The sequence below is a fragment of the Suricata suricatta genome, chromosome 5 (assembly GCF_006229205.1).
Source record: "Suricata suricatta isolate VVHF042 chromosome 5, meerkat_22Aug2017_6uvM2_HiC, whole genome shotgun sequence".
Taxonomy (NCBI): Eukaryota; Metazoa; Chordata; class Mammalia; order Carnivora; family Herpestidae; genus Suricata; species Suricata suricatta.
Genome location: NC_043704.1, coordinates 75,391,871 through 75,404,805, shown reverse-complemented (window position 1 = coordinate 75,404,805; position 12,935 = coordinate 75,391,871). Strand labels below are relative to the sequence as shown.

General features: G+C 35.9%; 1 protein-coding gene across 4 annotated transcripts in view; it reads right to left on the bottom strand.

The window, feature by feature from the left end:
- FGF12 (fibroblast growth factor 12) overlaps positions 1-12,935 on the bottom strand; it is a 560,960-nt gene that overhangs the window by 212,507 nt on the left and 335,518 nt on the right. For all 4 annotated transcript variants that reach the window (XM_029939632.1, XM_029939633.1, XM_029939631.1 and 1 more), the window contains one exon: positions 9,042-9,152. In XM_029939632.1, the coding sequence (XP_029795492.1) occupies positions 9,042-9,152 (111 nt within the window). The remainder of the gene's footprint in view (positions 1-9,041; positions 9,153-12,935) is intronic.

Here is a 12,935-nt window from a genome sequence, read left to right as displayed (position 1 = left end):
CAATTGCTGCCACCATTAAGGATTCTACTTCAGTTGAAATGGCTGTAATCTATGAGATTCTTGCAAACAAGTACTCGTTCATCCGTGCTGATGAGGATTATTATTATTACTATCAATAATAATAGTAACAACAACGGACAATAGTTATTTAGAATTACAGTGTTTTAGGCACAATTTTAAGCACTTTTCATGAACGCCCCATTACATCTGCACAACCACCCTATGATGTAAATTCTACTATCATTCCCTATGAGGGAATTGGGTGTGAAGAGGTTGAATAACTAAATCAAGGGTATAGAATCTCAAGTCCTATAGCTCGGATTCAAATTCTGGCTCTAGCATTTATGTGTGTGACTCTCCACATCTTTATACACACGTTGAGAATATCACACGGGGATCCATAAAGTGAAGATTTCCTGCTGGCAGAGTACCTTTCCAAAATAAATGGTATTTAGGGAAATGGAAGCTGCCAGTCAGTTTTTCTGAGCATATATTCCCTTCTATGTGAGAATTAATGAAAAGGCTACAAAAATCTGAGAGATTCCCTGTTCCTCTCATTTTGTAAATTCAAACACTGTATAAATCTGAGAAATGTTATGTGATTTGCTCAAGGTCAACACACTGGTCACTTCGCAAAGCCAAGAATATATTAAAGACAATCATAGCCCTTAGCCCTCCCTTCTTTCTTTCTAGGAATATACTTGGTTAAGTAGCTCCCATAACATTTTTTTTTATTGATTTTTGACAGAGAGACAGAGATGGAGTACTAGCAGGGAAGGGGCAGCGCAAGAGGAGACACAGAATCCGAAGCAGGCTCCAAGCTGTCAACACAAAGTCCGACATGGGGCTTGAACTCATGACCAAGAAATCATGACCAGAGCTAAAGGCAGACACCTAACAGACTGAGGCAGCTCGCTCCCTTAGGACTCTTAACCACTATGCATACTGCTTATAAATACGCCTACGAACAGTTGCAGAGCAACTAGGAAGAAAGATAATTTTAAATGGCTCATGTTTTCCTTTACTGACTAGAGGAACACATGAGGACTGAAGTCTTCGGATAGAAAAGAAATACAAGACTAATAAAAAGGAAAGGGGTCAAGGTTACAAAAAGTTTAGAAAGTTACTCCCCTATGATTTTATGTGAGTGGGTAAACTATTCAAGGAAATTGGTTCTTGTTCATGCTCTCCAGCAATATCATCCGGAGCCATAGTCTTTAAAATTAAAACATAGTCAACAAAACCAAATTTCTAACAACTGCTCATTACTCTTCTTCTAGCTATGAAAATCAAAAGGCATTTTTTTCTTTATTAAAAAAAGAAAGTGAGGTAACCTAATACTTAAGCTAGGTATTTATCAAAGTTAATACTTATTTGATAAAGTTTATTTACTTTGATATTATATTAACTTTGATAAAGAAGAAATGTATCACTGCCAGAATAACAACATCACATGGACCACAGTGTTGCTTCAGATTATGTAAATAATCTTGCTTAAAGAAAATCAGCAGGGGAACACATACAGTTGTTTTCTTTTCATCTAACTTGTAGGTGTGATTTCACACATACAAATTGATGACATATTCTTAAAGTATAGATGAGAGAAGAAAATAATATCCTTATAATTGGATATGGCATAGCTCTTACTCCCCCAAGAGAATGATCATGTGTGTGCCTAAGTGAAGGAGATCACCTCCCTGCCCAGGAAGGCCGCTGGCTGGGGAGAAAAACATCTTTCTAAATCTTCACAGCATCCCTTATGTCCCTGATAATTTTTCCCAACTAACCATGTGGATCATGTTTCTGTTGATAGTTTAGCAATACAGAGCTTCTGCTGGCTTTGGCTGTGTCTATATACTTGTGGCTGGTGGTATCAAAACATCATATGTTTGGTATTGTATAGAAAACATAACTGGGTGCCTACATTCGTAAGTTTCCAATTGGATTTACGAAGCTCAGATACAGACCATTCACAGAGCTAGGACAAACAATTCTAGAACTGGAAAAGACCCTGAAATATGTTTCTTTATGCTCAATTCATGAAGAATTTAATTTATTCCTAAAATCTGAATAAACTGTGTCTGTATTTATAATCAGCAGTTAGGAACATGAAATATTAGAGATCTAGAATAAAAATATCTCAAGAAACAGATTCTGTGTTAATTAAATATTAAGCACAAAAGTCAAACAAAAAAATCATCTTAGAATGAATAAGGCCTTTTTATTTATTTTTAAAAAATATTTATTTAATCTTGAGAGAGAGAGAGAGGGAGAAAGAGAAAGAGAGAGAGAGAGAGGCAAAGCAGGAGTGGGGGAGGGACAGAGAGAGTGAGACACAGAATCAGAAGCAGGCTCCAGGCTCTGAAGCTGTCAGCACAGAGCCCCATGCGGGGCTCAAACCCACGAACTGTGAGATCACGACCTGAACCAAAGTTGGTCACCTAACCAACTGGGGCACCCAGGCACCCCAAATAAAGCCTTTTTTAAAAAGAAAGAAAAGGGGAGGGCATAAACACATATTTATAATAAAATAAAGCATGGCCCAAAACTTCAGAGACAAGCAACAAAATAAGTAAAAAATTTACAAATCATGTAAGAAAGAGCTGATTTTTAAAAAATATATAAATAGATTTCCTACAAATGAAAAGACATTTTATAGAAACAGATATAAACAGACATTTTATCAGAAAAGAAGTGCAGATGGTTCTTAAAATATATGAACAAGTACTAAACCTAACTCATGATAAGACAAATGAAGTTTACGTTTTTAGGTAACAAAGAACTACAAGTTTGATAACACATTGTGCTGACTAGAACATAAGAAAACAAACACTCCCAATGTAAATTTTTATGATGGAGAGCAAATAGTTATCTTTCAAAACTTAAAAAAAGCATATATATATATATATATATATATATATATATATATATACATATACATATACTTTGACCCAGGAATTCTACTTCTAAATATCCATCCCCTAAGTACACATATAAAATTACTTATGGACCAGGATACTCTTTACAGTGTTGTTTGCATTAGCAAAATGTAAGAAAGAACTGAAAAGGCCTTTGATAGAGAGTTAGGTTAAATAAATTATTACACCTAAATATGTACTAATATGGAAAAATCTTGTAGATATAAGATTTTTTAATTTAAAAAGGTGCTGAACAAGCATTAGATAGGTAGATGATGGAGAGTGAGATAATATAGATAAAAACACATAGCACTGTGTATGTTGAAAATGAATAGACTACATTTAGCCGAATACCAAGAAATGTGACCAGGTGGTAGAGAAGAACAGAAAATTGCTTTCAACTGTGGCAATGCCTCCCAGACAAAGAAACACACCCATGGTTAATGACTCACAGCAAAGAATAAAAATGCACATGTTGCCAGAGCTTGGATGTCTTGTAAGAGGGTGTAAGAACAGACCTAGACCTTGGTCTTGTGTTAGGCGATTTTAGGGATGGCTCAAAGAAATGTAGATTTACTCTCAACTGGATTGCTCTAAGAAAGTGGGTGTCATTCTATGATTAGGTATGTTAATAAATATTACCAAAAGACAAGAACAGAGCAAAGCTAATGCTGTGTTTAGTGAATTAGCAAGCAGCCACTCATATAAACCAGGTTAGATCATTTTGTAGTCTGGCCAACATTCCTTTTTTTGCCTGTGTTCAGACATGATTACAGAGTGGTCTTGTTTTTGTCCTAGCCCACCATGATCACAGTGGCCTTGTCTGATTTGCTATTCTGTGAAATTGTGTATATTCAACAGAAGCACACCAAGGCCTGCTCCTGGCTGTCAGGGACTGTTTTGCTCAACTGTACACCTTTTTGTGCCTTTAAGATTTTGTATTATATGCTCATCTTACCTATTAAAAATAATTTTTAAAGGAATCTCAGGACTGGGACTTCTGGGGGAGATAGTGAAGTAGAAGGACCCTAGGCTCACTTCACCGCATGGAAACAACTAGATATCACTCACATCAGTGCAAATAACCCAAAGTCTGGCAGAATAAACTCCACAACTAACTAGTTGAATGGATACAAAAGATGTGGTATATAAATACAATGGGATATTATTCAGAGATAAAAAAGAATGAAACTTTGCCATTTGTAACAACATGGATGGAACTAGAAAGTACAATGCTACAAACTGTCAGTCAGAGAAAGACAAATACCATATGATTTCACTCATATATGAAATTTAATAAATAAAACAAATGAACAAAAAAGGAAGAAAAAGAGAGATAAACCAAGAAAGTGAACCTTAACGATAAGGAACAAACTAACTGATGGTTGGTGGTAAGGGGGGGGATAGAGTATGGGTGAAATAGATGATGGGGATCACAAGCACACTTGTGATGAGCACCAAGTAATATATGGAAGTACTGAATGGTACTTATATATGGTACCATTATATGGTACACCTGAAACTAATATACACTGTATAGTACTGTATGTTAACTATATGGGAATTAAAATTTTTAAGCGTAATAATAAAAAAAAAGAGAATCACAGGACTGAAGGAGACCTTAGAAGACACTGAGCCCTAAAACTATCCAATCATCACCACCTTCTCCCCACTTCCCACATCAATGAGGTTTTCTTATAAAACCCCCTGCAAGTGGCAGTACAGCATCTGCTTGACTATCTCCAGTTGGACCATCCCACTAATTTATCAGGCGCTCCTTCCATACTCAAATGGCTGCTCATATATTTTGTTCAGAGGGAAAGAGAACAATGCATCTGGTTATAATATATTAATTGTTTTCACCCCAGCATGTTTGACCTCTTCAAATGCATCTTCTCCTACAGCAACTAGTAGAGCAGAATAATTACCTTTCTAATTTTATGTAAAATATTCCTATTAATACTCTCCAAACTGCAATTGTCTTTTTTTGTGCCAGTGTTCCAACACAGTTTTGTATCTTTTGTTATCATTACATTTGCAGAGATTCTTATCTGTTGCCACTGACAAACTCATTTGCTTTTGTACTCAATTATATGCAATTAGTCTTTTCTTCATGAACAAAAGAACAGGTGTCTTTATCAATTCAATGCAAGATACCATGGTAAGGTTGGTAGGACCTAATGATGTCTAGTGAACCAAACAGCGCAATTCTGACAGATGCTCATAGTAACAAGGTTTTTTTTTCAAACAATCAAATGCTTTTACTCCTGCCCGCACAAAGTAGAGAAAGAGAAGTCATTTTCACATCTTAGAGGCTTATAAGTTTCTATTTTTTTAAAAAATGAGTAGAATTTTAATCCCGCTCATATTTTTACCCTTCATCCCCACTAAGAAAAAGTATATATTTTTTTGCTTCTATTGGAAATTTTTCAATGGAAATATGTATGTAAGGGGAGGGGAATCCAAATAAAGTACATTAAAAAAATAAAGTACATTTATTGAAAAACTGGTGAACTCTGAATAATGTCTATAGCTCAGTTAATAGTATTGTACCAGTTTTGATTACTTGCTTTTGATCATTCTACTGTTGTTACATAAAATGATACCATTAGGGGAAACTGGGTGAAAAGTATATAAGAATATTCTGTATTACTCTGTAATTTTTCTGAAGTCTAAAATTATTTCAGAATAAAAAGTTTAAAAAATATTTGGGTGAGTGAAGTATTTAGCCAACGACATTTTGCACATATGCACAAGGAGTCATTCATTCATTCAATTTTTTTATTGAGTACTTACTATGCATTAAAAATAATTCTAAAGATACAAAACAAAATCTTTTCCCTCATGGAACCTACATTTTCCTGGGAGGAAGATAAATAAATAAATAAATAAACAAACAAACAGCAACTGTGTGTGCGTGTGTGTGTGTGTGTGTGTGTGTGTGTGTGTGTTGTGTGTGTGTATAGTTTTATATCATGCGGTTATAAAAGCTATGAATACAAAAAAAGGGAGGATATCAGAATAGAGAGGGCCAAGGTCAGATGCATCATTTTATAAAGGATGGTTAGGAAGAGTCTTTTCAACATCTGTAAGAAATATCTTAGCAACACTACTGTGCTGCCTTAAAATAGAAATAATTATCCACCAAAAAGAGAATGGATAAATATATTTGGGTATATTAATGCAAAGAGATACCTTACAAACATGAACATGAATAATAGAAAGCAAATATATCACCATCTAGGCAGCTCACAACCATAATATAATATACATAGAAGTTATTATATACAGTAATGCTCTCACTTATAAAAAGTTTAAAACATGCAAAAGAATATTATGAATCACTTAAGTATACATATATGAAATAAATGTGTTTTTAAAGCTGCATGGAAATGAAAAATGCTAAATTCAGAATAGTTGTTACATCTGATACGGAAGGAAAGCAGAACTCCATAGGGAGAACATAAGAGTGCATTCAAATGCATTGATACTTTTTACCTGAATTTAATTAAGCCAGAGGTTGGGTATCCAGGTAGATATATCCTAGTCCCATTATTTTGTACACCTAAACTACTTATAATACCAATATATAAAAAGGTATGCGTAGTTGCTTATCTTAATAAAAATATTTTAAGTTTATGAATTCAGTTTCTAACAGTATGTGATAAAATGTATCACCCTCGATATGTGTCATATACGAACAGGCATATATATTTGTACATATGTATGTATGTATGTAAATATATAGATAGGGATTTACACTAGACACTTATCTAGCACTGTTCAGTTGAGCACTGTTCAATTACTTTTCTACGAAATGGCAAAGAAAGGATTTTTGTCAGCTGAACTCATACCTTTTTGCCCCTGCCCTGCAACCACAGCCCCATGATAAATGCCATACATCAGTAGGATGCCTGTCTGGGTTATAGTTTCCTCCTGTGGAATGGAGTGTGGCTATTTGGCTTACTTGAATCTATTGTCCTCAGTTTATAATTTTTCAAAATTAAAATTTTTTTAATTTTAATTTTATTTTTTATTTTTGAGAGACAGAGAGAGACAGCATGAGCAGGGGAGGGTCAGAGAGAAAGGTAGACACAGAATCTGAAACAGGTTCCAGGCTCTGAGCTAGTTGTCAGCACAGAGCCCAACACAGGGCTCAAACCCACAAACCCTAAGATCATGACCTGAGCCAAAGCCGGATACTTAACCAACGGAGCCACCCAGGCGCCCCAATTTTTCAAATTTTTAAAAAGTTGAATGGATGATGCCAACAGAAGATATTAATATTATGATCTCCAACCACTTCATTTAATAGAAAAATGAACTGAGATCCAGGGATAACTCAGAGACAGCACGGGTGATACAGCAAAGCAATCTCTCCGATTCATCCCGTCCATACTTGCAGCTTCACTGAATCTGCATGAAGTACAGATGCAATAGATGAAAATCTTACATGGAGAGAAAGGCATCTTCATTCTTCTGTACTCAGTTGAAAATGTGAATCATTTAAAGAGTACATTCCTACAACTACAAACCAACAATGAAAACCACAATAGGCTAATCAACCACTTTGCAGAAAACTGGGATGCAATTTTCTGTAATAAGATCTTTTCTGTATTGTAATTCATATTTTGCAACATGTAATATTAAGTGAAAAAAGAATGATTTAGAAGGGGTGGAGAAGAATATTTTCACACTTCAGGAATTGCAGAGCTTCCCCCAAATCTTTAATTTTAATTTAAAAGTTATTTCTCCACAGAATACAAAGCTTCTTATTAAGCAGTTTGGTAGATTGTCATCCTGGCCACAAAATTATATCCATCAGAAGACAAGTCAATGGGACATATATTTGATGAGTATTTACTATGTGCTCGACACTAACGATCTAGCAGTGAATCCAAACTAACTTTAGGAAACTATATAGTACCCTGCATAATTTTAAGATAACATGAATTTCCCCCTGGGTATCTGTGTATGATTCTGCAGGAACTAAAAGATATGAGAGTGATCACTCTTGGCTCTGAGGTTTATATTCCAAATTTTTCTGAAATGCAAATATACTACTGTGTCATACCTCGATGATTTTGTTTAGTTATTAAGCTTGTCAACTCTATACTTGAATTAGTTAAAAACTAATTCCAGGGGTATATTAATAAACTTTGAATATCTGGCACTTCATTTTTAAAAATTATAAACAAAATTTCATGGCCAATTAGTCTTTACTCTCCTGTTATTACCAAAATATCATCATACTATTTTAATATATTTTTCTTTTACAATCAATAATTTGAGGCACCTGGTGGCTTAGTCTGTTAAGCATCCAACTCTTGATTTTGGCCTCAGGTCATAATCTCATGGTTTATGAGATGGGGCCCTGCGTCAGGCACGGACAGCACTGACTCTGCTTGGGATTTTCTCTCTCTGCCCATCCTTTCTCATGTTCTCTCTCTCTCTCTCAAAACAAATAAACATTTAAAAAATTAAAATCAATAATTTTGTCATTCAAATGAAATCACATGTAATATACAAATGTACATACTCAGTGTTTACCTTAAGAAGTAATTTCGGCCTGCCAGAAATGATGTTCAGAGAATTATTATAACATGTTCACTCTTTGGTTCTAGGACTTTTTTTATTTACAGTTTATTGTCAAGTTGGTTTCCATATAACACCCAGTGCTCTTTCCCACAAGTGCCCTCCTCCATGACCATCACCTCCCTTTCCCCTTCCCCCTCTCCTACAGCCCTCAGTTTGTTTTCAGTATTCAAGAGTCTCTCATGATTTGCCTTGGTTCTAGGATTAAAACACCATCTTGCACTGGGAGGTCTGCCTTGTTCCTATGAATACTTATCACTATATTGACTATAAACACTGGAATGGGACAATATTCTATTCCAATGACTATCTGGAATTCCTTCAAGCGTCTGCTTTCTCACTGAGCAGGTAACCTCTCTCAACTGTGTCTTCACTGTAGGGAATCACAGCAAGAAGGATAAAAGACAGACACCAGCTTACTAGCGGTTAAATAGTTCAAAAGGCAGCCTGGCCATGCCTTAAGTAAAGATACACCGGATCATCATTTGATCATCATTAACTGGACTGGGAGAAGCTAATGTTCCTTACTGTAGTCACTGTTTTCGTCCTTGGTCCCGTCAATGGTACCATCTGGGTGCATCTGCAGGAAATATCCCTGCTGGCTGAATAACCTTGTCACAATTCCTTTCAGCTGGGGTTCTGCAAAACAAAATAGAATGATTATACAAATTCTTATTTTGCTTATAAAAATACATACTTGCAAACTGTCCAAAAATTCTCTAAAGCCACAAATGCCATTGGCTTAAATACTGAAATAAGTATATGGAAAGGGGGCATTTTAGTAACATTATCTTTACTCTCCTTTTCCCTTCTAGAGGCAGAGCCCTAATACTATGCAGCAGGAAACCAAATACAAATAGATAAAAACTAATTTTGACTAGGAAAATAAAGAGGTGTGCTAAAAAATGAATTATTTTTCTTCCGCATGCATCTAATGTCTGACTGCAAGATGCCACCAACGTTATGGTCCCATTCTAGAATCACTATTTAGACCAAACTGTCACTATAATTCCTAAGCTTCCAGCAGTCAAAATCAGTCCCTGGACGAATTCTATTTCTGCTGAATGTCAACTATCCATCAGAAACTCCTGGGTTTTAAAATTCTGATCAAGTTCAGCCAAAAAGAATGAATGGCTTGGATAAGAACCACAGGAAAAAGCAAAACTCCCATAGTCATGAGATGTCACTGAAAAGTATGTGAAAACAAATTTCACCTTCAATAAATGCTTCACCAAACAGGAGCCTCAGCACTACAAATGTCATTTTTCCAGTCCAAAAAAGAAAAAAAAGTAATAAATTCATGCATATTTCTCTAAGTATTTGACTAGATGTGAAAGAAGTGGTCCTCACTAGAAGTGACCATTATAAGTGGTCTTCAGCTTTTATAAACTCCCTACACACTAATACCATCAAACAGAATTTTGTATACCACATCCGGGTTTTACATATCAGCTACCATAAATATTTAAAGCTTTCTCATTGTGGTGCTGGCTGTCAGCAACGATTCATTTTTCTGTAGCAACACTACCATCTTTGTCTCTGCTTTAGCACTAGGCAAAAATTAGACTATTCTAATGCATTCCTGAAGTAGCAACATACTATCCTCAAAAGAACAATCACCAAATTTCAACTGACAATCAATTTCATTTTTTTACCCATTTATTCAACCAATATTTACTCCAAATCTCTTTTTTGTCAGACAATATGCTAGGTACTGTGTGTTAACCCAAACACATTGATTGATGTTTAATTCTACATAAGAATTCTAGTTAAGGATTCAGATCATTTAACTCTTTAGGAATGAACCTGCTCTCTATAGCAAATGTTTGTGGTTAAACTTTACCACATATGACTTGATCACATATATTCAAGAATATAAGGCACTGTCTATATAAACATGTCCTCTTCAAAGCAATCCTAAGAAGCAGAGAAGAGACCAAGGAAATTTAGAATAATGAAGCAGGGTTATGGAAAAAAAAAAAAAAGAACTGAACTGAAAATTAGGCATTCTGATTGAAAAAATATGTGTGTGTTAAATAAGTGTATTTAATTTGTGGGCCTTAATTTCCTAATCAATACTATCTAGAAGTCAAATTAAGTGATCTTTAGATCCCTTCTATAAGTATCTGTTGACTTGGGGTACATTAGAATTCTCTGCCCTGAGTGGTGGCAGAAATCATGGCATGTTCAGTGCGCTGCCTCCATGGGTCCCACTAATCTGACAGACTAGGGACATGTTGGAGGAATACAGAGCTGGCTAACCTCACTGTAAAATAATACCCCGTCCCTCTATTACCATCTATCAAACCCGACCACCTCTTCTATTCTCAGCTCAAGATCACCTCCTCCACGAAATTTTGGCTATCATAACTGAGGAAATATATCATTGAGGGAAATAAAAAAAACATGTGTGCCTTTGTCATGAGGCTAACTGATTGATAGCCAGGCGCTAATATGGCATACTTAAATCTGTATGTGCAGGCAGAAGACCCCAGCTTTGAACCACAATTGCCATGTGGTCCTGAGGAAGTTATTTTACATTTGAGGCTCAGTTTTCATACAAAGAGAAAAATAATTCCTATGTTAATTATAGCTGCTGAGAAATTCAATGAATTAATATAGGTGATGGTATGAATTGAAACCCATAAGTATATAAATCCTAATTAAGGCATATTTTCAGTGATGAAAATCAAGAAAACAGCATAAGTGAGATAAAGTAGCATTCTGAGAACCAACTTTCTGTCTTCCGATTTCTGTTTTAGTAAAATATTAATTAAGCTTCTAAGTCATTAAAGTAAACAATGGGCTACAAGTAGATGATCAAAAAGGATACAAGGAAAGGGACAACTGTCTTATAATTGATATTTTATTTCTAATAAGCTTGATAAGGTCACTTTAAGAAGTCATGATTGGGTTGGTAATGAGATACATAGCAGCTGAGTCACTAATGCCAGCAAATGATTTCTTTTTCATGCTCCCCTCTCTGTAGCTGTAATTAAGCACTTCTTTTGCTATGGTGAAGCCATCCCCTTGTTGGGGCCCTGGGAATTCTGGTTGGCAACTCCTGTTCAGGATAATGAGCATCAGGCATTTTTACCATCCATGACTGCTCAAAAGCAGTGCTCAAATAAGCTCGGAGTCTGAGTTTTAATTACGTGATGATCTATGAAAGCACATGTCTTGCACTGCAGATGTTTCAAAGGAGACTTGACCATCTAGTGAACAAATGCCTTGAACCTAAGATGTGTCATAGAAAGCCAGGCCTGTACCCTGATTACCATCTATCAAACCCTACCAATCTTTCTAGGCTCAGCTCAACATCATTCCTCCACGAAGGCATGGCTACTGTAACTGTGGATCATTTTTGTGATTCAGGGGGGAAAAGACCTGTTTTGTTGTATTTTAAAGAAAGGGCTTTAAAAATTGAGACCACTTGTTTGGGTACACATACAATCCTGGACGCATTCAATAGCTATGCTTTTTATTTGTCAGATTATCCTTGGGCATCTAAGAGATTAGTATATCCTGTCCTGTCCTCAGGGAGCACCCAGTCTATTGCATGAAACATATTTATATAGAATACTAGTGTGGGGTAGGTGTTAAATAAGAGATTGAAGCAGAGTGGCATGATGACACCAGGAGTAAGGGACTCATTCTGTCTCAAGGTTGGGTGAAGGAACCTCATCCATCACTTGAAAAGTAAGTGGCATTTTCAGAGTCAAAAAAAGGGGGGGGGCAGAGAAAGAGCATTCCAGACAAATAAACAATGGATATTTTCCAATTTATACGATTCTACTTGATTCTAAGATAATGCTCTTCTATTATCTTTTTTCTTTTTTTAACGAAATGATGGCTATATTATTAGATGGTGAGGTGGCAGGGATTTGGTTTGTTATCTTTTGTACTCTAAAATGGTGTGGCAAATGCTGCTAGCTTTTCTCCCAAATCCATTTCCTCTTTTTCCTGGGCACCCAGCTAGACCATATGTCCTAGCCTCCCTTGCAGTTAGGTTTGGCAGATGAATGAGTGTCATATGGAATGTAAGTGGAAGTGATGTGTGCCATTTTCAGGCCGAGGCTTTTAAAAGCAAACATTCTCTTAATGCTGGCTGGATTTAGATGACAAAGCCCTAGGGGATGTCAACAAAATAAAAGAATGCTGGGCTTCTGAATAACTGATGGAAAAAAGGCAATAGCCATCAGAAATACACACTTCGGTGAACAAGAAATAAACTTCCTTTGGTTATGCATAGTGACTTCCTTCCAAAAAGTACAATCAGAAAGGGGGGAGGGGACAGAGTAACTTCGCAGTAGAGAAACCTGACAAACAAAACATTACCTCAGCAAGGTGATCAAGATTACTATCAAAAGTCATAAATCATACACGTACTCTTAATACGTGTACTTTACCTCTGTGGTGCTC